Genomic DNA, 24,062 nt, shown 5'->3' with positions numbered 1-24,062 from the left:
AGCCCTTTCCTCCTCCCTCTTCCCTGCAGTGTTAGGAGTTTGTAAGGGAGAGTGCTGCTCTCCCTTCCCCGTGAAAGTTTGGGGAGTACACATGTGTGTGTATTTAAGTGTGTGTGTGTGGACCTGCCCGTTTCTCGTTCTCCTTTGCTCAAGCTCTGTGTACTGGTGGCCGCTGCATACTTTATTAGAATTGCAATTGTGGTTTATGTAGACAGCAGGTCTGACCTGGGGAACTTTGAGGGAATCCTTGTCTGGACTTCAGTGCCCTGTCCTTCAAGGTGACCGGGTTAGGCTAGACCTTTGAAGAGCTTTTTGAGCCCTTAGTTTCTGATGTTACAGCTCTCACGGAGTTGTCCCAAAGTGACTTTAACTTATGATGTAGTCTGAAGCTCCTAACTCTGAACAGTTCGAATCGTGACTGCCTGAAGTTTCTAAAAGCCACCACATTGGGCAATATTCTTAGCTTTTCTTCCTCCTTATTTGGCATATTTAGAAAAGTACCTAAAGTATATGTCCCCTTTAGCAAAGAAACTTCCAAGTAACCACCATTCAGACCAAGAAATAGAATATTGCTAGCACTCTTGGTTGGGAATATCCCCAGGAGGAGGACGTGGCAACCCACTGCAGTAATTTTTCCTGGAGAATCCCATGGACAGAGGAGCCTGGTGGGCTACAGTCCAAAGGGGCACAAAGAGTCTGACACGACTGAAGTGACTTGGCATAGCACTCTGGAGGCCCCCACCCATAGCCCCCTTTCTTCTCAACTTGTCCTGTGTTTTAGTGTAGTCTTTAGCTACACGTTTGGGAGTTATTAAAAAAAATAATTATAACTGCTAAATAATCCAACCAGTGTGTAACTGTAGATTTTTGAGGCCATATAAAGGTTTGTATGCTGTAGGAAGATAACATAAGTTCTCGTGAAACACATTTAACCACCTCCCCAGCCCAGCGGTGTGGGGCTAAATCAGCTGGTTTCCCATTGATCTGAGATCATTCATTGTTCCTTGTCAGCTTTGCCAGTTTTGTTTTACATAACTGTTGTTGTGTAAAAGTTCTCCTGCAAACATTGAACTTACATCTCAGTGATATAGAACCATTCCTCACACAGAAGCCTCAGTAGAATGTAGGTTGAAATATTTGATTTTTGGTGTTTCATTGGTGTGTTTATTTTTTAACTAAAACGTTAAAGAAGTGATTTGAATTTTTATGTCACATATGGAGCTAAGATTGTCTTGAACAAATTGATTTGTTCATTATACATAGCCTTTGGTGGTTGATTTGATAATGTTGATGATTCAGGGTTCTGAGTTAAGGGTGTAGAGGAAGGAAAGTGGTCAAGTTATGTGTAGAGGTGAAAAATGAGCCAAGTTAAAGAGATGGATTCAGCAGAATGCTCTGGGGGCAGGCCAGGTGAACTGTGAAGCAGGCTTCTGTTGGAGTGAGGTTAGAAAACCCCTCTGTGAAGATCTGTCAGCTTTTGCTTTCAGATAAGGCACTACTTTCTGATTGGAAAGAAAGGACCCTTTGGTCTGCCTTAATGGCGGTATTGTCTTCTGACATATTAATAGAATAAGATAGTAGTTCTTAGGGAGAGCAGAGAATTGGGCAGGATTTTTTAAAAGTATATATAAATGTTTGCTTCTCCCACGAAAGCTTCTTAACAATTTTATTTTCTATTTTCACTATTTTTAGACACCTCAGTGGACCAGAGGGGTTTTTTTCTTAAGTCCCTTTTTGTGCATTTGTAGATTAAAAAAAAAAAAGAATATTTATTTGGCTGTGCTGGGTCTTAGTTGCGGCACATTGAATCTGCATAGCGGCATGTAAACTTCTCCCTGGTTGTGGTGCACAGGCTTAGCCACCCTGTGCGTGTGGGATCTTAGTTCCCAGACCAGGGATCGAACCCATATCCTGTGCTCCAGAAGGCAGATTCCTAACTACTGGACCACCAGGGAAATCAAACTATTCAACCAAAAGATTAAATGCTTTCTCCTCTGCCAGGTCGGGGCTTCAGTGGGATTTGTAACGTGGGTTGTTTTAAAATTATAGATGTAACCCCTCATAGGGTCAGCAAACCCTTTAGAATGGGGTTTGCAGGATTACGTGTATCATTTTCTGCCATTTCTGTTCAGCCTTCCTAGGGAATTATGGGTGGTCTAACTTGTTAAGGGAGTGATTTTTTTTTTTTTTTTTTTGAACTAGGTTTTGAGGAGATGCAGCTACTGATGTAACCATTCCAGTATTAAACATTGTTATATTGTTGCATGCCTCCTGAGGGTAGAATTTTGGATCCTGTTATATTTATCTTGTCTCCTGTTAGTTTTAGGATGATGATCATGTATTTGAAATGACAGCCAGTGGGTTAAGGGAGGCTTTGTAGTCATGGGAACATGCAAAGTATCTTTGCCAAATCAGCTGATCTTGACCTCATTCACTAGCACTTTGTTCAAATTTTCTGAATTTAACTGGCTTAGACTTATTTTTGGTTTGGTGTTGAGAGAGAAGAGATATTCATTTGGACCTGTGTTGTCCTGTGGTCCTCTCGGTACGGTATTTAAAAATTCATCTTCCTGCTGCCTGAATTCCTTCCCTCCTTTTTCTTTCCTCCTTGTAAATTCTGGCTTCACACTATATTCTCTTCTTGTTTTCTCTAGATTATAGTACATACAGCCAAGCTGCAGCCCAGCAGGGGTAAGTCAGATTTTTACAAGTGTACTTTGGGTGTGATTGGTTGCTTTTTTAGAATACAGAGCCTCCTCTAATTGTAGAGAATTTAGTAATGGAATTTGGATGGTCTGTATTCAGTTCTTGCATTTAATTTCTCTTACAGCTACAGTGCTTACACCGCCCAGCCCACTCAAGGATATGCACAGACTACCCAGGTAATTTTTAAGATAATTATATGTGGCTGCATCCCCAAGTAAACTGTTTCCATCAGCCATTAAAACAATAGCTAGCATGAATCTTTTTCAAAAATTAAGTAATGGAAAAGTATAATGTGTTTGAAATCATAAAATGCAGATATTTAAACTTTCACAGTGGGAGTGCCGTTGTAATGAAACCATCCTCAAACTGGGAGTTGCTAGTTCTCCTTTCCTTTCTAGTATTATTTCAAGTTACGGGTTTTGCTCCATGCTTGTTCCTTTTACATATTTTGTGTTTGTTTAACTTAATTGTACAGCAGTTTTGCAGAGGAAGGTGATAATATGGCATTTTGCAGATAAAAAATTGTAGTGCATAGATATTACACCATTTGCCAGTGGTTGCACAGTAAGTGATGGGTCAGCTCTTATGGCTCCCTAACTATAGGGCTTCTGCGCTCTTTCTAGTACGTGAGCCTGTTTTAAAATTTAGGCCAAAAGATACCAGAAATTAGCCACCTAGTGTTCTCAAGATTGCCTCAAATTCTGAAATGGTCTGTGGCATAAAAGAATACTAATAGCTCTGTTGTGGAAAGATTCTAGGACAGGCAGGCAGAATGTGATGTCTCTAGCAGATCTTACATAACTGGCCATTCAAATCTAGAATGTGATCTTACTGATATCTGAAGGAACAGCTCATACCTTGCCAGGTTTTAAGTATTACCGATGTCTAAGTTCAAAATTCAGTACTCATACTTTACTAATCTAAAGGACATATGTAGTATTCCTCATTTTCTTTTAAGTGGTGTGATAATTTGTAAATCTTTGTCCCATGCTGAAAATCCAGTTTTCAAAATTGTCTGACAGGTTTTAGCCCCATTTTCATTTTTTTTCTCTTTTCATTTTGTTTTTCTAGCATTTGTTTCTATTTGCTAAAACTGCTACACTGCGTGCTAGCAATTATACATCTTTTCCCTCATTGTGCATCATTTGAGGGTATCTTGTTAATTTCTTGTATCATTAAACTGAGATTTTTACCTACTTATCTCAGGAACTTTTTTGTAGTTTAGGAAAATACAAGTGGATTAGATAAGGGGAAACAGGCATTCAAGATATTGTGATCTCTTGTCCTTTTTTTTTTTAATCTTTTTATTAAAAAGCATATTTTTTTACTTTGGTTTTCCAATTTAGGAACTTAGAAGTAAGTTAGTCCATTTTATTGCTAAAATGCTAGATTCATGTATGAAGTTTTTGAATTCTTTTTCTTGGAGCAGGCATATGGGCAGCAAAGTTACGGAACCTATGGACAGCCCACTGATGTCAGCTATACCCAGGCTCAGACCACTGCAACCTATGGGCAGACCGCCTATGCAACTTCTTATGGACAGCCTCCCACTGGTAAGACCCTGGGAGACTTTGGGGTCACGTTACCTAGGGTGTTTGTTAAGGAACTTGCTAGTTGTGCTCTTGGGTATATATTCTAGTTGATACCTTGGCGTCTGGGAATCCTTTATTCTTAGGAGGAGCTGGGTTTTTTGTTTTGTTTTTCCTTTTCGTTACATTCTTCTTGAAGGATCTCTAATAGAATGTGGGTGGGGTAAATTCCAAAGGAAAAAAGAACTTTTTCTTTTATCTATCTTATACAGTGTATTAAATAATCTCACGACAAAATGGAGAATATATAAAAGATTGTGCTAATGCTAATACTGGGTAAGAATGAGCCTTCTTGAACCGAGCTGCTTAAAAATCGCACTGATTTTCAGATCTGTTTGCTTCATCTGATAGTGTGCCCTCTACTTTTTGTTTTGTGCTTTCCACAGTAGAAGGGACCAGTACAGGTTTGACTATCCTGCTCATTCTTGCATGGGAAATGCTTTCCATCTTGTCTAACCCTGTAATGTTAACCCTTTAGGTGTTTTCATTTGTTTAACCCTCAAACTTTTTAACATCACACACAACAAGGTGCTAATGGAAAATTGCTTCAGGTGCCATTTGCAGATCCATGTCCTTTTTCTTTATGTGATTTTGGGAAAGATTTTGCTTTGTTTTATTTTACATTATTTTGTGTCAAGCCTTAATAATAGTTGTTCACCTTCTCAGAGGTATTTCAGATGACTACTTCCCAGCTGATTTCCCCCTGTTCCCTCAAGAATAGGTTGCATGATTAGATTTGTTTAGAGGAACAGATTGCCATCCTGCATGTATTACGTTTGTCTGTTGGTTGGTTTCCAGTCCAGACATGTTTTATTTTCCTTTTAAGTATTAATGATGTTTTTTTAATCCATAGTATGTTTTAAATATATATGTAACAGCATTTCAGGGAGCAAAAAATGAACTACTTTAAGAATTAGAATAAATTATATCCTAATACTGGGGTTGAAAGTGGGGTGTGTGAAAATTGTACAATAACTTTTTTATCTTTAATACTGTGTAACATTTCAGGATCCCTACCTTTTCCCCACCCACCCACTCTTGTCATTATTATTGTAAGAGAATATTACTTTTCAAACTATCTTCAGTCCCCAAGTTATATATGGTCTACCAGAGTTGGCAGGGAGAAACTCACCTATGATTTAATTCATTGTGTGACTGTGTCATGGATTGATGGGATGTATTTCCTAGTCTACCTAATGCGTATCATTGAATAGGATGGGAAGTGTGTAAACTTTCTGTGGGTGTTGGCAACTGTAGAAAAACCTGGAACTGAAATTCTGCAGTTTGTATTTTTAACACAGAATTTTGAAATTATGAGATGAACTTTACATATTCAAGCTGTTACATTTTTAATAATATGTAATTGACATATATGACATTAGTTTCAAGTGTACAACAAAATGATTCAGTGTTTGTGAGTATTGTGAATTGATCACCACCAGTCAGCATGAATCACCACACATCATCCTTCCCCGCGCCCCCCAACACATACGCACACATCATCCTTTTGATGAGAACTTTTAAGATCTTCTCTCCACAACTTCTAAGTATACAATACAGTATACTGCACTTTACTTCCCCGTGACTGATTTATTACAACTAGATGTTTTTAGCTACCTTTAACTCATTTTAAAAGCAAGTGTCATTTGAAGTTAAAAAAAATACAGCTTTTGGAGTCTCTGAATCATTTTATAAGAACATGATCAAGTCATTTGTAGGAAATACAGTTTCTAGGTTCTGTAGAGCTATGTATTCACTTTGTAGTTTATGGAAGACCTGTCATATCTCCCCTAATTCTCCCATCAACTTTGGGAGTGTAGGAACTAAAATTAAGCCTGGTGAATAAATTGAGGCTGAACCACACCAAATGGGGCCCCAGCAGTAGTGGTGTTATGGCGCACACGGAGCACTTTTTCCCTCACTTCATTCTGCCTTTACACATAAAAGTCAGTGGATAATTACTGGAAGAAATATATAAAAAGACTCTTTTCCTGAATATTTTAAAATAAAACTTCATGAGGAGGAGCTATATAAATCTTAGCTTATTAATTGGAATGGAAATATTAGACTTTAGATTGTATTGAAGTTGAACAAAAATTCTGGTGGTTTGTGTGATGTTTCTTACTTTCTTTTTTCTTAAATTCATCACCACATGGTAGATATGTTGTCTTTTTTATATTGGTCATTTTTATTGTCATTTTGTTGTATTAATTTTTGCTCATTTTGCTTGGCTGCTTGTGTGGGTATTACAAATTAATTAAAAGATTATTAATCCAATGTCTATTACCGTAATTTTCAGCACTACAAGGGTCTGTTGATGGATGTTTTTATGACATGAGTTATTGCCCTTATCAGTTTTTGCTTTTTTTAATTGTTGTCTTTATAAATCTTAAAAATGGCTTGTCATGGAGAGGGGAAAAATCTGTGTAGGAGTAATAGGGTAGGTGGAATTAGATTCCAGTTAAATTTAAATAAATGAGTGCTTTATATGGTTGACATTAGGATTCTGCAAAGAAATTTTAAATAAACAGTTGAGATGAATAACATGCCAACTCAAAAAACTTCCAGTGCTTGGGACTCCTGTTTTGTGAAATATGCTTTCATACACGTTTCAACCCAACATATTTGAGAAGGCAGTTACTGTTTTTGTGTATAATTAATTTCAGAATTGCCCTGAAGTGTTTGAAGAGGAGAAGAAAGTATTCTGTGCTACAGACTGGGGATATTTTAGATTGCACAGAGGGAAATTGGTTTGTTTTTTTTTTTTGGCTAGTAAGTTCTGTGTAGAGTGAGGACACTGTTCTAACTGAGGTTTGTTATGAGTACTGAAACTTTTTTGCTTTATTGAGATTTGGATTTTTCTTTGATGGACATAAATGCTGAGTACTAGATTTGACTCTGTTGCATGGCTGACTGCTTGTTGAATAGGAATAAGGAAAGCCAAGCATCAGGAAAGATCATGACACCTCTTCTAGGAAAGGGACTCAAGTTAGGAACTGCAGGTTCGGGGGTTGTCATGTTCCAAGCCCAAATTCCAGATGGAAGGGCATGGACCCCAGAAATTCCCTGGTGGTCCAGCGGTTAGAACTTGGGGCTTTCACTCCTGGGGCTTGGGTTCACTCTCTGGTTGGGGAACTAAGGATCCTGCAACCTGCACAGTGCGGCAAAAAGGAAAAGAAAGGGTGTGGACCCCGCCTGGTGTGGCAAAGGCAGGAACTAGGGAGAGACCCGAGCTTGGTCTCTGCACACCCACAAGGACAGGTGTGTAACACTTGGTCAGGGACACGGCAGGGAGGCTGTGAAGCCCACCTCCAGCATTGCTTAGCAGGGAAAATGCTCATTTGCTCACAGTAGGTAAATAAGAGAGAAGTGGGGTGGGTGACTTGGTGACTCCTAGCATCTCAAATGGTTTATGTAAAATGTAACATTAACTTTCAGTGTGTTTTGGGAGTATTAAGATAATTTATCAAAAAAGTCAAAGAGGAAAACCTTTGTTGGTCATATGTACGTAAGCAGATATAATTTGTAGTATGTCTTTATTACTAATGTAATGCTGGTAACTGGCATTTTCTTAGTAGTTTATTACCCAAAACAAAATTAGTGGTTCTTAAAGAGTGTTTAATCAGTTGTTAACATCTCACTGAAAATTAAACACATCTTCTCCACAATTTCCAGTTTCCTTAAACTTGAACTGCCCATGATGCTTGGAGCTGAAAGCAAATAATTCCAAATGATAGGTTTTAATGCTAAACTTGTACCTGGATCCTTATTTTGCAGCTACTTTAATATATGTCTTTTACCTCCCTTTCTGGGGCATTTTATTCCTGTTTTAGAGATTTGGGGGATACTTAAGTAGTTAGTTGAAAAACTTGTTTAAGAAGGCCTGCTTGCAAAGCCAGTGTAGAATTTGTGTCCCCTATTGAATCCCTTAAAGGAGGGGGCAAAGGGAGCCCTTTTTTCTATATCAGCATTTCTCTCTTCCTTTCTGTTTGGTGTGGTTTAGAGCAAAAGAGACGGTGCTTTGCTGAAAACTGAGTGTTTTCAGAGAACTTAGGCTTTAAATACTGGTTTGTTGCTACTTTTACTGAAGGGGAGATATTTAAAGGGGCCAAATATCGTAATGTTTGAAAGTGATTTATAATTTGTTCTGTTAATGAGTGTCCAGGCAGATCTCTGAGGAGCCAGAAATCTGACGTAGCTCTCCTTTGTTCCAGGATATTCTACTCCAACTGCCCCCCAGGCATACAGTCAGCCTGTCCAGGGGTACGGCACTGGTGCTTATGACACCACCACTGCTACGGTTACTACCACCCAGGCCTCCTACGCAGCTCAGTCTGCATATGGCACTCAGCCCGCTTACCCGGCGTATGGACAGCAGCCAGCAGCCACCGCGCCTGCAAGGTAAGGCCCCTCGCCTGCTCCTACCGCCACAGCCTTGGGCCCCCTCGCCTGCTCCTACCGCTGCAGCCTTGGGCGTTCAGAAGAGGGCTCAGCCACCCCCTTGAGAGTACCCTGACTTGGTTCCTTTGCAAAGCTTACTTAGATCTGCTTGGGTGTTAACTGTTCTTCACCCAGCACAGTCACACCAGAAATGTTACCCATCATTAAGTAGATCAGTGGTGCCATCCAGGGGCCAAAATAAGGAATGTCACTGAGTGGGTTGTTTGGTTTCAGTAGAATGGGCATTTTGATACGAGGAGGTATTGTATTTACTTTGCTAAACCCAGATGAAAATAGAGAGTGGTTTCCTCACAACAGAACAACTGATGGACTTAGAGTTTGATGCTTTACCTTTGGTTTTATTGACCCTGTAAATGGGTAATAGCTTTCTCTTTGGGAAAAACACTGTAGTTCTCAGTTGGGGGCGGGTCGGTTGTAGAATCATGTATTTCAAGAAACAGTCCCATGATTCAGTTGTCAGTAAAGGCTGTGTCCATATCCAAAAGTCAGACATTGGTGATGTGGTTTTCTGTATTGTGTACTGGCTTGGTAATCTAAGTACCACAGGCAAGTATGAATTCTTAACTGGGTACCCTGTTACGGGTGAATATTTGGGCAAACAGTTCGTACTCCGTGACTGATAAGCAAGTAAACAATATTAATTATTACTTAACAGAAGATTTCAGGTCTTTGCTTTAGACAGTGCACTTAGGTGGCTTCTGCATACAGTCTGGAAGGAACACTGAATTCTGGTTTGAAAGAAGACTTTAGGGAGTAAACACGAGATCAACTTGTAACCTAGACTTTTTTGTCTGCTGTAGAGGTAAGAAATTAGCTCTGGCAAACACTCATGAGAGTACTTCTAAAATGCACAGTGAGTAATCAGAGCTACTGAGTAGTTTACATCTTTTAGACAGTCTTCAGTGGCTAGTGTTAAGTGGGTTCCTCCAGTGTCCCAATTCAGTTGACTTAGAATGTCCTCAGATGTTTGAGGTCCCATTTGATGCTCCATTGCAACAGTGTATCCAGTCCATGGCGGGCGGGGGTGGGTGGGGGCAGGTCTATGTTAGTCTTTGAATAAGTAATCCTTTTTGGTTTCTTAATTTTTCAATCCCTCACACTTTATAACAGTCATCTGTCTCCTGATCAGTCATAGCTAGTCAGTTCCCTCAGAGAGAGGGAGCTTGTGAACTGTTGCAGCTCTTTGGAGAAAGCAGTACTTCCACATCCTCCCTGGTCTGCCTGCTGATTCTTGGGCTTTGCTTAAAAATAGTGCACACTCAACTCTGCTACAACCCTGTTACAGACTTTGGGGTTAAGGGGTAATAAAAACCTCTTTGGTTTTTTTCCCCTTGGGATTAAGATTGGTTTTCATCACTTCACAAGGATACTTCCCAGTTCATTTTAAGCATGAGAGGATGCCATAGACTTACCTAAATGTTACTTTAACCCAGAATTTGCATTATTGTTAAAGTTTCTTGTTTGTCTTTAATAGTCCTTATTGAGAAAAGGCATTTTCTTCCTGAACAAACCACTTCCCATCCCAGATCTGTTAAATGGGCAGCACAGAGTATTGTAATTGCTTGTATAGCTGCTGATGTGAAACGAAAGGAGCGTGTTGATGTCTCTTCCGTGGGTGCCATTAAGACTCTTGCATCTTTAGTGTTCTCTTCCAGCAGAGACCGTTGGACCAACATTGGGTTTTGATGGAGTTCACTTTACAACTGTATTTATTTCCAGGCTCAATCCTAACATTGTTTATTGCTCATAGATTATAGAGTTCTTACTCAAGAGTTTGGTGTTAAGAGAAAAGTCTCACTTTTTTATTTCTCCTTTTAGACCGCAGGATGGTAACAAACCCGCTGAGACTAGTCAACCTCAATCTAGCACAGGGGGTTACAACCAGCCCAGCCTAGGATATGGACAGAGTAACTACAGTTATCCCCAGGTGCCTGGGAGCTACCCCATGCAGCCGGTCTCAGCACCACCATCTTATCCTCCTACCAGGTCAGTCTTCTCTTGCTTGTTCTTGTGGCCAGTGAGCTAGTGGAATAATAGAGCAGATTTTTTTCAGGCAAGGAAGCTTGCTTTTGCTTCCTCAGGTGAACTGTGTTACCTGACTCTTCCAGGGATAAGCCTGACCACATATTCTACATTAAAACCTCAGTCAAAAACACTTCTAAATATCAGTACATTTTTACCACTGTTTTTTTTTTTTTTTTTTTTTAAATTTATTCAGATGAGAAACAGTGGCATGAAAGCAGATAAACAGAACCATGGAAGTCACATTTTCCAGGTGCAGTTGAGACGGATCAAGTTGCAGGGCATTATTTTTTCAAAAAGAAAGTTTACCTTAATCATTTAACGTTTAACTTAAAGGTCCATTCTTGCCCCAGTCTTAATGGCTAAGCTAAAGCCTTTCTTTTTGACTTACGAGTTTATTATTCTGCATTTTGTCTTAATTAGCCACACCAGCAACTACAGTGTCCAGTTTTGGTTTCTTTAAAGTAGAGGAAAAACCACAAGTTGTCTCAGATTTATTTTTTTGATGCAAGTTTTCAAATGAACTGTCTGAATTGTGTCCTTGAGTGTTAACTTGGTTTTGATAGAATTAATATTTCCCCTTTTTGTATTCATTTCATTGGCTTATGTATAAGCAAGCACAGCTGATGGTAAGTGTCTCTGTACAGCTTGGAGCAGAAGTGGGCAGGGTTCGAGCATTTCTTCCCAAGGGCCCACCCACACCTGTCATGTTGAGAGCACTGAATCTGGCAAGTTGAACAGATGTACTTGGTGTGAAGAGAGGCTTTTGAGTCCTAACAGCTTCCCAGGGGCTTCTCTGGTGGCTCAAACAGTAAAGAATATGCCTGCAGTGCAGGAGACCCAGGTTTGATCTCTGGGTCTGGAAGATCCCCTGAAGAAGGGCATGGCAGCCTACTTCAGTATTCTTGCCTGGAGAATCCCATGAACAGAGAAGCCTGGTGGGCTGCAGTCCATGGGGTTGCAGAGAGTTGGACACATTCTACAGCTGTGGTGAGGGAGGTGCAGACACTTAAAATGATTGTAGTTAGAATTAAAATTGTACTGTGCCTTGTGTTGTTTTTCATTATCATGGTTCATCTAAAGTTTAATATTTCAAGCTTTATTTCTGTGTAAGAGTATCTTTGGTTAGTTTCCCTTCCCTTTAGTTGACATATGTGAAGGTGAATATAAGTCTGATATTCATGTTTCATACAGTACCTTGATTCTGATGTTTCCTTGTTCATCTTTTCCTTATTAATGCCCAGATTCATAGACGATCAGGCATGTCTGGAAGTTTGGAACTATATATATATACCAAAGCAACTTGAAACTTACCCTCAAGAGAAAAGTGGCCACACAAACACACATCAAGTGGCCTTGTACCTTCAGAAAACAAGTCATCACTCCAGGGAATTATGTTGGCAGGCAGCCTTAGAACTGAACACCATACTGAGCTGCCTCGCTTTTCTCAGTGCCTTTTCCTGGGTCTGTCTTCCCTGGGAGCACAGTCTTCCCTTAATACAGGAAGCACCTAGGCTCCCAAATGTGCCTTGAGTTTGGTTGAGAATAACTATTGTTCTGATGAGCACGTGTGCCTGCGTGTGTGTGTGCTCAGTCGTGTCGACTCTTTGCGACCCCATGGACTGCAGCCTGCCAGACTCCTCTGTCCATAGGATTTCCCAGGCAAGAGTGCAAGAGTAGATTGCCATTTCTTCTGCAGGGGATCCTCCTGACCCAGGGATTGAACCTGTGTCTCCTGTATTGGCAGGTGGAGCCTCCTAACCCTCCACTACTGCACCACCTGGGAAGCCCTGTTTTAGTAAAGGTGGGGGTGGGGGGAGTCTTAAGGTTGTACATTTTATAGATGGGTTCATCGTGTGTGTGTGTGTGTGTGTGTGTTTTGTGTAATACCCTCTCCTATTCAGAACTTGATTCTAGATACAAAAATACTTTGCTCATTTTAAGTTCAGCATGTTAATATGTAAAAAGTAACTACAGTTTTAAGGGTTTCTATGTCACATGCTGGGAATGTCTCTTACACTTGGGGGACCTAAAATAACAAGCCTCTCCTAACAAACTGTTTTGTTTTGTTTTTTTTCTCAGCTACTCCTCTACGCAGCCGACTAGTTATGATCAGAGCAGTTACTCCCAGCAGAACACCTACGGGCAGCCGAGCAGCTATGGACAGCAGAGTAGCTATGGTCAACAAAGCAGCTATGGGCAGCAGCCACCCACTAGTTACCCCCCCCAGACTGGATCCTACAGCCAGGCTCCAAGTCAATATAGTCAACAGAGCAGCAGCTACGGGCAGCAGAGTGAGTTGCTAAGAGAGAAAACCAAATAAGAATGGTTGTGTTTAGAGTTTCTGAAACGGGGAAACACTCTTGACCACTGTGTGCTTTTGAACTCCAGGATGCATCTTGAGGGTATCATATCCTGGCTAATAATCCTGGCTTTTCTCCAGTTTAATTGTTGTTAGTATGCCTTAGGAGAAAAGAGAGTTTGTAACTGACCAGAGAAAAAGTTTCAGACTGCCAGCCCTGCTCTCTGGGGAGGTTATATGCAGTGAGTGAAGCCAGCTTTTCTTATGGCCTGCCCACCCCAGTTCATTAAGAGAGCGTGAGCAGGTAGCTATTGAAGACTCTTGCAGTTTTTATAGTTAAAAAGATACTGTATTTTTATTTTGTTTTTTTGTTCACATTCATAAGACAAAAATTTTTGTGGAGTGTTGTTACGTGGAAAAGTAACCAAAAATTCAAAAAGTTGTCTTCACAATTTAGTCTTTGCCTGGATTGTTGTCTTTAAATCACACCCATGAGTGTGTCTCATCATGACAATGGGCAGTGCTTCTTGATGGAGACTACCCCTTAGCAACCCCCAAGAAACCTGACCCATTTTTGTTTTCACTGTGGTTTAAAGAACAGTTTTTTAAGGCATCTTGGGATACAGAACCCTGTGAACTGTTGGTCAGAGTCCTGTTTTTGTTTGAGAGTGGTTTTTTCCTAGGCAAACTATATGAGATTACTTCAGCCTTTTTTGTTGAACTTCATAAAAAGCTTACTGATAGGGGGACTTAATCAGATGTAAAGAAGATGGGACCTCGGTTAGTGCCTTGCAGTTGAGAATTCTATGATTCCAGGAGAAAGTACAACAGCAGTGGTGTAAATGCTGATCCATGGCTTACAGATGTGACTCTTTCCTCAGGTTCATTCCGACAGGACCACCCCAGTAGCATGGGTGTTTATGGGCAGGAGTCTGGAGGATTTTCCGGACCAGGAGAGAACCGGAGCATGAGTGGCCCTGATAACCGGGGCAGGGGAAGAGGGGGATTTGATCGTGGAGGCATGAGCAGAGGTGGGCGGGGAGGAGGACGCGGTGGAATGGGGTAAGAGCAAACCTTTTCTCCTTTTACCTAATTTTGTTTCATCCATAGGATTTTCAATGGAAAGAAGGGACTGAAAGACATGGGGAATTTATTTCTGCATTTCCATGGGTAGTCTGATGAGCCCAGGCCATCTTGCAGACATGGAAATGCTGTCTCTGTGGCATATCTGTAGAGGCAGTTCGCTTTTTTCAGTGCCAGTCAACTGGGTTGGGTGGGGAGAACAAAGAGTGGTTTTGAAACTAGAGCTTTCAGTCCCCTTCCTGGTTTCCAGAGGCCAAAGGCCTCCTGGGTAATAGATTTGGGATGGAACACACACAACCCTTCTAACAACCCTAGGTGTTTGACTAATTGCTTCTGAATGATTGTCTTGAAATACGTGGTGTATATACTGCAGAAAAGGAATGCAGCTGTTTTCCACAATGTTTGTCCCCAACTTCTGTTTGTACTTGGAACTATTGAACATAATGATGAAGATCTTGGTCCCATAACCCTTGAACTATGGCCTGAGGTGCACCTGGTGTACAGAGAAGTCTGGTAGCGTTGTGCAGAGTAATGTATATAATTGTAGAAGCACTCTCCCCAGTGGAGATTCTGAGAAGTCTAAATCGGTTTGACCATTTTGATGGATGGCACAACCTGGTTTAGAAAACTTTGTTTAGAGGAGTAACATGAATCTGCTACCCCACCCTTCCCCTCCCTCCTCCCACATCCTTTTCCCTTTCTGGTGTCTCTGCTTTGATGAAGGTGAGGTGAAATGTTGGTTAACATAATCCAGAAGGCTTAGTTCTGTGTGTGTTCTGTCCCTGTATAAACTAGTAAAAATAAAAGTTATGCAGAATGTTGGTATAGGTATAAATTGGATTTGGTGCCACTGTTGGTTCAAGGAAAAACCGAATAGAATTTCTTTAGAAGTGTACTTCAAGATTAAATATATAATTGATTTTTAAATTTTATATTAACGAATCTGTTTACTGCTGAACAATACTAGTTTAAAATATTGCTTTGCATATTCTGCATAACTTAAGTCTTCAGTGAAATCTTTATTGGAAGAAAGTCATTTTATAAGATGCAAAAATGTATGAGTAATTTGGTATAAAGTAGAATCAGTCTTCTGATTTGGAGAATATCATTCCATTATAAAGGTTTCACTTCTTTACTGATGTTTTAAATAGATGTAGACACTTGAAATCACTATCATCACGTCTCCAATCATTTAGACTCCTTAGTATTTTTCAATTGCAAAACCAATTTTAAGTTTATTCATTTCAATTCTCCAGAAGTAATAATTCTACTAATTTTGCTAGATTTTGCTAGTAGAGGGTGTTCCCTCTTTCCCAGTGAGAAGTCTCTGCTGAAGCCATAGGAAACACCGTGGCTCTCCCCACAGGCTTCTCAGCAGACTGTGACGCGGTCTGCGGGACCCTGTGGGGACAATACAAGAGCCTCCCCCGCCCCTCTTTTTTTATTGTGGTGTGGTGATGGTTTTCAGTGTCTTCTGCAGGTAAGGCACTCAATGTTGTTAACATGCCCTTTTTCATTGCCTCAGTATTTTGATATTTTCATTGGCTGTTAAACGTGGAAACTTTTTAACATGCTTTGTCGCATTTATATGCTACAGGTTACAAAGTGAGAGCCTTGTATACACTTCAATACTTAAAAAGTACCCGTACTCAGTACTCAGCCGGCAGCATAATGAAAAGTGGGACTAGACACGGTGTCCATATGGAGAGGAAAAATATACATAGAATATTTTTAACAAAATGTATTCATTGTATAAATGGAACCTTCTGTAACTTGGGTAACTGCGTACTTGTTGTTTGGTAATGAACCAGAGGAGGTACAATACTCTAGAATTGTGTAACATTAAAGTGTAAACTTTTGTGTTTAAAGAGAGAGAACATTTTATGGTGTGTACTTTTAAAAAGGAAGCAAAGCTGCATGCAACAGCTTGAAATTGTATATTCAGGTATTAAAGGTGCAATACTGGTTAGAAAAGCGCGAGGCCTCCCACTGAGGAGCTGCCTTTTATTTAAGAGAAAACCTAAAAGGCCCAATTCTTATTCTTCCCCTTTCAAAATACATAAGGCAGTGATTTATGCTGTCATTGTCTTGATCTCAATTGACTTGTCTATAAAGTTGCACCCCCAGTCTGTGGAGCCTTGGTGTTTGTTGTAAATTCTCCTTTCACAGCGATTGTTAAACCCATTAGTGCCCTGCAATGTGTGGCTTTATGCTGAAGACCGGCTGGAAGCGTCCTCTGGTGTCTGTCGTAGGCCTCTACTGTGGTGTCTCCTGCTTTTTATAAACTGTGATTGTTAAGAAGCCCAGGGCCTCACTTGGCTCTCCCCTGGGAGAGGTTGAGGGTGCACCTTTATGAACATGAAAAGGTTCATCACAGCAGTTACCTGGCTTGCTGCTCCTCTCCACACAAGCTCTCCCTGTTTTTCAACTGATGGGGTGGGTGTTTGGGATGTATTTTTCCCCCAATTTGCCAAGTATTGCACTATTAATACCAGCCCCTGAAATGAAAGGAATCAACCACACTGGTGTGTACAATCAGACAAGCAAGGTTGTATATAAAGGAAATTTGAGCAAGCTGCCCTGAAGAAAGGCATAGTGACAAGATGAGAGAGATGCATTGTTTGGAGATGTGTTTAGCCAGTGCCCTTCTTCCCCACGAGCCCCCCCAAGGCTCAGAGCGGTACTGGCTTTTAAAGGGAAAGGCCTTCATTTCTTCGTTTATCCCCCCAGCAGCGCTGGAGAGCGAGGTGGCTTCAATAAGCCTGGTGGTAAGTTTTTGAGTATTACCATGGATAGTGTTTAAAAAAAAAAATACAGTCAGTTTTTAGAAAACTATAATTTTTTATTAGTTTGATAAGTGGTTTAAAAATGATCTCTACAAAAGAGACTAATGGGTACTGCCGGCACTGTCTTAGGGGTAATAAGGTTAACCCACGGTTACAAAACAAAGGGTGACTTGGAGTATTGAGCAACTGCTTCTGTAATATGGGGGAGAGTACATTTTTAAAATTTGGTTTATTTGGAGGAAAAAAAATTGACTTAAATTTAACACTAATTTGGCACGTAAGCACTGAGAGTGTATTTGGTTAATGGTTTAAAAGCAAACTCTGAGCAAAGGAAAAACAAACCCTAGCAAACCTGTCACAGATGTTAAAGGGGCACTGCTCCATTTTAGCAGTGCGGGTCATTTTGAATTTAATGAAGCCCCATCAAACGGTGGTATAGTAGATAGCTATGTGTGTTTGTAAGGTTTGTAGCTTGCAAGACGTGCACTAATAATATTTTGTATGATCTTTCCTGGTTGGCAGGACCCATGGATGAAGGACCAGACCTTGATTTAGGTAATTTTGAATCCCTGGAATTTATGTTGTGCTTTGTAATTGAATAGCCCAGAAGTGAGTGTGTGTTGGGAGTTCAGCAGCCAGGTAGATGAGTGGAATACTCTCGCTGTCAAGAGCATTTTAGGGCTTCCTTTATCTTGAGTAAACAAGAATATACCAAAAGTTCCGTCTCATTCTTATTAGTAAGGTTGGTAGTTCTCTTGGCTTTGTGATGGATGCTAGCAGGTGGTAGTGACTATTAGTTAATCAGCCCCGATGGATACATGACAGTAACTGCCTCTCCTTTCCTCGGGAAGGCCCACCTGTAGATCCAGATGAAGACTCTGACAACAGTGCCATTTATGTGCAAGGCCTGAACGACAGTGTGACTCTCGATGACCTGGTGGACTTCTTTAAGCAGTGTGGAGTCGTTAAGGTGAGTAAGAGCATGACCTTGTGGGCTGGCAGACCTGTAACCACAGGGCATTTTGAAGAGAACTGACTTGGAGAGTTTCTGAAGTGGCTTGATTTTTTTCCTTCTGGACTGTCCATATGTGGTTTGCTCCTTAAAATACAAAAAGCAGAAAGCGAAAAATACTGTTCTATAGAAAAGAAATCCTAAACATGGTTTAAGCATATTTGATAACCCAGGGTCACTTTTATAATTATAAAGTTAATTGTAAGAATATTTACATGAACTTTTTGGGGGGAGGAAATACAGACTATAATGTTTTTAAAAATAACATTTATGTGTACATATCCCAGCTTAGGCAATAGGGCTTTATGAGTACCTTTGAGGTGCCTGGTATATGTCTTCCTTTCCTGGTTTTGTCCCTTCTCCCCACTCGAATCCTGAATTTTATCATTCCCTTTCTTTATAGATGTACCTCAATAATATTTTGTTTCACGTAATTTTGAAGAATATTAAAACACTACTGTAAGGCAAGACCATTCTGGACATACACTGGGAACAAACAGATGAGAACCCTCAAAGTTTATGTATAGTCTAGAACGTGTTGTAAAGAAGAATACAGTTGTGCTCTGTCCAGTGATCATAATTCTTAAGGAGGAAAATAAATACAGCAAAATAGGAAAGGGATAAAATGAGGAACAGAGCCAGTCCAAGTGGGGAATAATTTCAGAATAACAGCAGGAATAGTGAGACAGGAACTTGCCTGGCAGTCTTGAGCCTGGAGTGGCTAGAAAGTTTGGTCTGAGCTACTGTGATGGTTACCAATTAGATGAGGAAAACTAAGAAAAACTGGAATTTTGAGAAGGGTTGAGGAAGGTCCCTAGGTCAAAATCTCAAAGTTTGGGCATCCTGTATTTATTTGTGGTGGTAAGTTCTGTAAAGTTGCTACAGACACTGGATTAGTAAATGCCGAGCCATCGCCCCAGAACTGTGTACACACATCTCACGTAGATTATAATCACAAATTGACAGTTCATCCTGATAAATCCTACTCGTTTTACAAAGAAAAAGGTTCAAAAGTGTGACTTGCCTGAGTTGGTATTCAGAGTTGTCCAACTAGTCCCAGAGCCAGAACTTGTTACAGAACACTGCCCCCGACCTCCCAGCTTCCAGCCTCTGGTCATTCTAGGAGAGCTGGGACGGGAGGGAAGACATTGTCTTCCTCTGCAGGGAACATGTGCATCCGGCCACACGTTTTTCACTTTCTGTTTATTGCCACAAATAACCACAGAAAGTGCCACAAGTATTGATTCTGGAGTGACAAATACTTGAATCCACGAATAATGAGAACTGACTATACCCAGGTGTAGGACTGCTGCTTCCTAAGGTGTGTATCTGGCCGACCAGTATAGACTCTTCACGGCACGTCCACCACAGCCTCACCAGGAACCACGTGTGTGTGTGTTTGTTTTAAACTTGGTAGAAGAAAGTGGAAATGTAGTTTGCTTTTCCTTGATGGTTAATAATGTTATAAAGGCATCCTGTCTTCTCTGAAACGCCTGTTTGTGTCTTACACACACTTTTCATCGGGTTGTCTGTCATTTGTTGATTTATGTGTGGTTCTTTATATTGTCTGAATGCCTGTCTTTGTCTTTGTTGCAAATACAAGTCTTCCAGTTTGTGGCTACTTCTGAAAGGGCGGGTGGGAGAGCGTACCACTCTGCTTGCAGGGTCTTCGTTCCCCAGCCATGGGCTGGGCCTGTGCCCTTGTAAGTGAGAGAGTCCTCACCTCTGGACCACCAGGGAGTTCCCTGAGGCTCACATTTTTTACTCACTTTCTTTTGATGAATAGGAATTCTTAATTTTTTCAGTCATTACCTTACTGGGTTGTATCTTTATGTTTTTTATCTGCAAGACCTTTTATTCCACAACATCTTTTTGAAAGGTCTGCATTTTCCCTGGTGGTATATAGTGCTGTCACACAGAAAGTACCATACCTGGATCTGTTTCTTGGCTCCATATATACTTTTCGTTAATTTGTGTGATCCTATGCTAGCAGCTCTGCTAATTATTCTGTGCTAAATCTTGATCTCTAGTAAGGCAGATTCATGTTTCATTCTTTTTACTTCTTGTTCTCCTATCTATACATTTTCAAACCAATTTTATGACGTTTAAAACCCCAGTTAGGGGACTTCCCTGGTAGTCGAGTGGTTAGGGACTCCATGCTTCTATGCAGAGGGGAAGGTACAATCCCTGGTCGAGGAGCTGAGCGCCTACATGCCTTGTGGTGCAGCCAAAAACCACACACACACAAACAGGGTGTTTCCTGAATTTATAAGAATTTGAGAATTGACATTTTTATGATATTGAGTGCTTTCCTCCCATCCCCCATTAACATTGTATTTGTCTGTCTATTAAGCCTTAGGTAAAGTCTATCTCCTTAAAAGTTTTGCAGATTTTTATTTTTTTCAGTGAATGGGCTGTTTTGGAATGGATTTTGTGATCCAGCTATATAAAAAGTTGGTAAATCATAAATTTCTACTTGTGGATTATATAGTATATTGTCTATTTGGGTATGTAGGATTTATTCCTAGTTAAGAAAGTAGTGTTTTACCATCAAGTTTGTAAAATTAAAGATTTTTAATTATATAACCCGTCATTCAGACCACTATTTTGTCACATTTCCTGTCTTTATATGCCCTTTATAAAACATAGGCATCAGTACATGTGTATAATTTACTTCTTTTAAGCTCTATACATATTTTCACGTATCACTAGACACACAAATGTGTATCTGAAAACTAGAATTTCTGGTCATAGCTTGATTATGCTCTTTTACGCCTAGATGAACAAGAGGACTGGACAACCCATGATCCATATTTACTTGGACAAGGAAACAGGAAAGCCCAAAGGCGATGCTACGGTGTCTTACGAAGACCCAGCAACTGCCAAAGCTGCTGTCGAGTGGTTTGATGGTAGGAGCCCTGGGTCGGCGGGTGCGCCCTGCCCTCCTGGCTCTGCCTCCTCGGGGCACACGGAGGGTCTGGGAGCAAGTGTGGCGAGGGTCACCTTAGGTCTTGTGCTCGAGTATGTCCTTCTGTTAGAATGATTTTCTCTTCATGTGGCTCTAGGGACCAGGGACAGATAGGCTGTCCCTCTGTGCAGCTTAGGGTGTGCAGGAAGGAGCACTCAGGAGGCAGAGGAGCAAGGAAACCCGCTCTCTGCTCCTGGAGGAGCGCTGGGGGTGTCCAGGCGGCGGCTTGCCCTGCTCCCCTCAGCCATACGAGGGCCCGGCGCTGACCTGGGGTTGAGATCCCTTATTTTCAGTCATTCTCACTCAGATCCACTTGCTTCTCTAAGAACAGATGTCATGAGGTGCAGAAAGCCCCACAGACCCCTCAGCCATGCATCGGATATATATATATATATATATATAATGACTTTGATGTTGATTCTGGAATTTCACTTCTCACAAAACCAACTTGAAAGTGTCACCAAGTTCTGTCTCCTCTCAGCCACTTCCTGCTCTCCTTCTCACCCTATTAAGGCTTTTCTGGCCTCGCCTGTAAGTCTTAGGGAAGATTGTGGGAAGACACTGATGCAGTGGGAATGGTTGAGTTTGATAACGGGGTGCAGTTGGTGAAAAACGAGTTGTGTAACCTTACCTGATCCCCTCAAGGGGAGTAGGAGTTGGACTTTGGGAGTGATGAGTGTTCTCATCTCTTTTTCTAGGGAAAGATTTCCAAGGGAGCAAACTTAAAGTGTCTCTTGCTCGGAAGAAGCCGCCCATGAACAGCATGCGGGGAGGGATGCCGCCGCGCGAGGGCAGGGGGATGCCGCCGCCGCTCCGAGGAGGTATTTACCGGGGCTCTCTGGGCTCCGCTCTGCTGTTCTGAACGTTCTCGGCGCACTTGTCTCTGAGGAGCTTGGTTTCTAGAGTGAAAGCCGGCCCCTTAGGGATACAGAAAGGTGTGTGAAGTCAATACTAGTATTGAGTGCTGGCAGCAGAAGACGAGGAGGGCTCGACTGGCCAGGGAGGCTGGGCGCCCCGGGAACCGTGCTGCTGGGGCTCGGCCCTTGGGCTGCCTTTTGTTTCTCCTGTTTTGGTCCCTCACGTGTGAGGAGGCCTGTCCTCCAGCTGCATGGACAGACCACAGGGACACAGAGCTGTGCCCAAAGAGGTGATTTCGCTGTTTCCTTACTGCAGGTCCAGGGGGCCCAGGAGGTCCTGGAGGACCCATGGGGCGCATGGGAGGCCGCGGAGGAGACAGAGGCGGCTTCCCACCAAGAGGGCCTCGCGGTTCCCGGGGGAACCCGTCTGGAGGAGGAAACGTCCAGCACCGAGCTGGAGACTGGCAGTGCCCCAACCCGTATGTACTAATCCCCGCTCCCATCCCGGAGAGGCCTGCCTGCGGGCTTCCTTTGTCCAGAGCAGCCTGACCCTGACCCTGCTGTGGGGTGGGCGGCCCCGTCAGTCTTACCAGCTGCCGTGGCGCCTTCGGGAGACGGTCACACAGTCCACTGGACTCGGGCCCACCTGCACGTGCTTGTCCAGACGCTCGGCCGGATCAAACCCTGGTCCTGTGCTGTGCTGCCTGAGGCTGCGGCTGCAAAGCCATTTTCTGTAGTCAGATCCTCTGAGTGGAGTTGGACCCTGACTCAGTGTTTGTGGTGGTTTCTGCTCAGGCGTGGCTTGTTTGGTAGGTGATTTCCGTTGTGATATAATTTTATTTATGCAGGGGCTGTGGGAACCAGAACTTCGCCTGGAGAACAGAGTGCAACCAGTGTAAGGCCCCAAAGCCTGAAGGCTTCCTCCCACCACCTTTCCCGCCCCCAGGTAGGTACCCGCTTCTTGGCACTAAACGTCTTATTAGCTCCATGAGCTTGGTAACCAGCTGCCCAGGGTCAGGGTGGGTTCAGCAGGTGCAGCCCTGACCTTTGAACAACACAGGGGCACTGACTCTGTGCAGTTAAAAAAAAATCCCCTTAAATTTCACCATCCGCCCTGTGCCTCCATGTTTGTGGTTCAGCATCCTTGGATTCTACGGACTGCAGATTGGGTAGTACTGTACTTCATATTTGGTGGTGGGAAAATCAGTGTGTAAGTGGACCCCCGAGCGTTTCAAACCTTTGTCAAAGGGTCACCTGCGGTCCCAGCATCAGTTCTGAACTGTGACCTGGTGTGCAGTGAGGGAAGCGCGGGCCCTGCTCTCCACACGAGGCCTCTGCGCTCAGCATTCTGCCCTGGCACTGAGTGTCTCTCCTGCGCTCTCCCCTCAGGCGGTGACCGTGGCAGAGGTGGCCCTGGAGGCATGCGGGGAGGAAGAGGTGGCCTCATGGACCGTGGTGGTCCTGGTGGAATGTTCAGAGGCGGTCGTGGTGGAGACAGAGGTGGCTTCCGTGGCGGCCGGGGCATGGACCGCGGTGGCTTTGGTGGTGGAAGACGAGGTGGCCCTGGGGGACCCCCTGGACCACTGATGGAACAGATGGGAGGACGACGAGGCGGGCGAGGAGGACCTGGAAAGATGGATAAGTACGTGGGGGTGAACCAGCTGGGGGGCCTGGGCTGTCAGCCCCTTCCCCCGGAACAGGTCTCACCAGCCCCAGGCGGGAGGCGGGCGGCTGCCCTGAGCTGGGGCTGGGCTTCCTCTCCAGCCCCCCCCCCCCCCCGTCGTCACCCACCGCCCCCTTCCCCTCCCCACCGCCATGTCACCCACCAGCCCCTTCCCCTCTCCACCACTGTGGTAACCCACCGCCTTCCCTTCCCTTCTGCCCGGCAGAGGCGAGCACCGTCAGGAGCGCAGAGACCGGCCCTACTAGACGCAGAGACCCGCAGAGCTGCATTGACTACCAGATTTATTTTTTAAACCAGAAAATGTTTTAAATTTATAATTCCATATTTATAATGTTGGCCACAACATTATGATTATTCCTTGTCTGTACTTTAGAATTTTTCACCATTTGTGAAGAAACATTAAAACAAGTTAAATGGTAGTGTGCTGAGTTTTTTTTCTTATTTTAAAGATGGTTGTTTAAGACTAAACAATGGGAACCCCTTGTGAGCATGCTCAGTATCATTGTGGAGAACCAAGAGGGCCTCTAACTGTAACAATGTTCATGGTTGTGATTTTTTTTTTTTTAAATAAAATTACAAATGTTTATAAACA

The 24,062-nt window shown here is 42.5% G+C and overlaps 1 protein-coding gene across 4 annotated transcripts in view; it reads left to right on the top strand.

Moving 5' to 3' along the window:
- The window catches only part of EWSR1 (EWS RNA binding protein 1), a 25,725-nt gene extending 1,663 nt beyond the window's left edge, over positions 1-24,062 (top strand). Inside the window, exons 2-17 of one of the 4 annotated variants that reach the window (XM_070385903.1) lie at positions 2,655-2,691; positions 2,831-2,882; positions 4,133-4,259; positions 8,510-8,696; positions 10,575-10,742; positions 12,861-13,072; positions 13,962-14,142; positions 16,897-16,931; positions 17,472-17,504; positions 17,801-17,919; positions 20,741-20,870; positions 21,628-21,750; positions 22,103-22,265; positions 22,635-22,732; positions 23,176-23,428; positions 23,676-24,062. In XM_070385903.1, coding sequence (XP_070242004.1) covers positions 2,655-2,691; positions 2,831-2,882; positions 4,133-4,259; positions 8,510-8,696; positions 10,575-10,742; positions 12,861-13,072; positions 13,962-14,142; positions 16,897-16,931; positions 17,472-17,504; positions 17,801-17,919; positions 20,741-20,870; positions 21,628-21,750; positions 22,103-22,265; positions 22,635-22,732; positions 23,176-23,428; positions 23,676-23,715 — 1,958 coding nt within the window. In that variant the 3' untranslated portion in view covers positions 23,716-24,062. Of the gene's footprint in view, positions 1-2,654; positions 2,692-2,830; positions 2,883-4,132; positions 4,260-8,509; positions 8,697-10,574; positions 10,743-12,860; positions 13,073-13,961; positions 14,143-16,893; positions 16,932-17,471; positions 17,505-17,800; positions 17,920-20,740; positions 20,871-21,627; positions 21,751-22,102; positions 22,266-22,634; positions 22,733-23,175; positions 23,429-23,675 lie in introns of all 4 variants that reach the window. The other 3 variants (XM_070385901.1, XM_070385904.1, XM_070385902.1) reach the window with 3 other exon arrangements.

Source organism: Bos mutus, chromosome 17 (assembly GCF_027580195.1).
Source record: "Bos mutus isolate GX-2022 chromosome 17, NWIPB_WYAK_1.1, whole genome shotgun sequence".
Taxonomy (NCBI): Eukaryota; Metazoa; Chordata; class Mammalia; order Artiodactyla; family Bovidae; genus Bos; species Bos mutus.
Note: the sequence above shows the minus strand (reverse complement) of the source record. Positions and strands in the feature narration are given on the sequence as shown.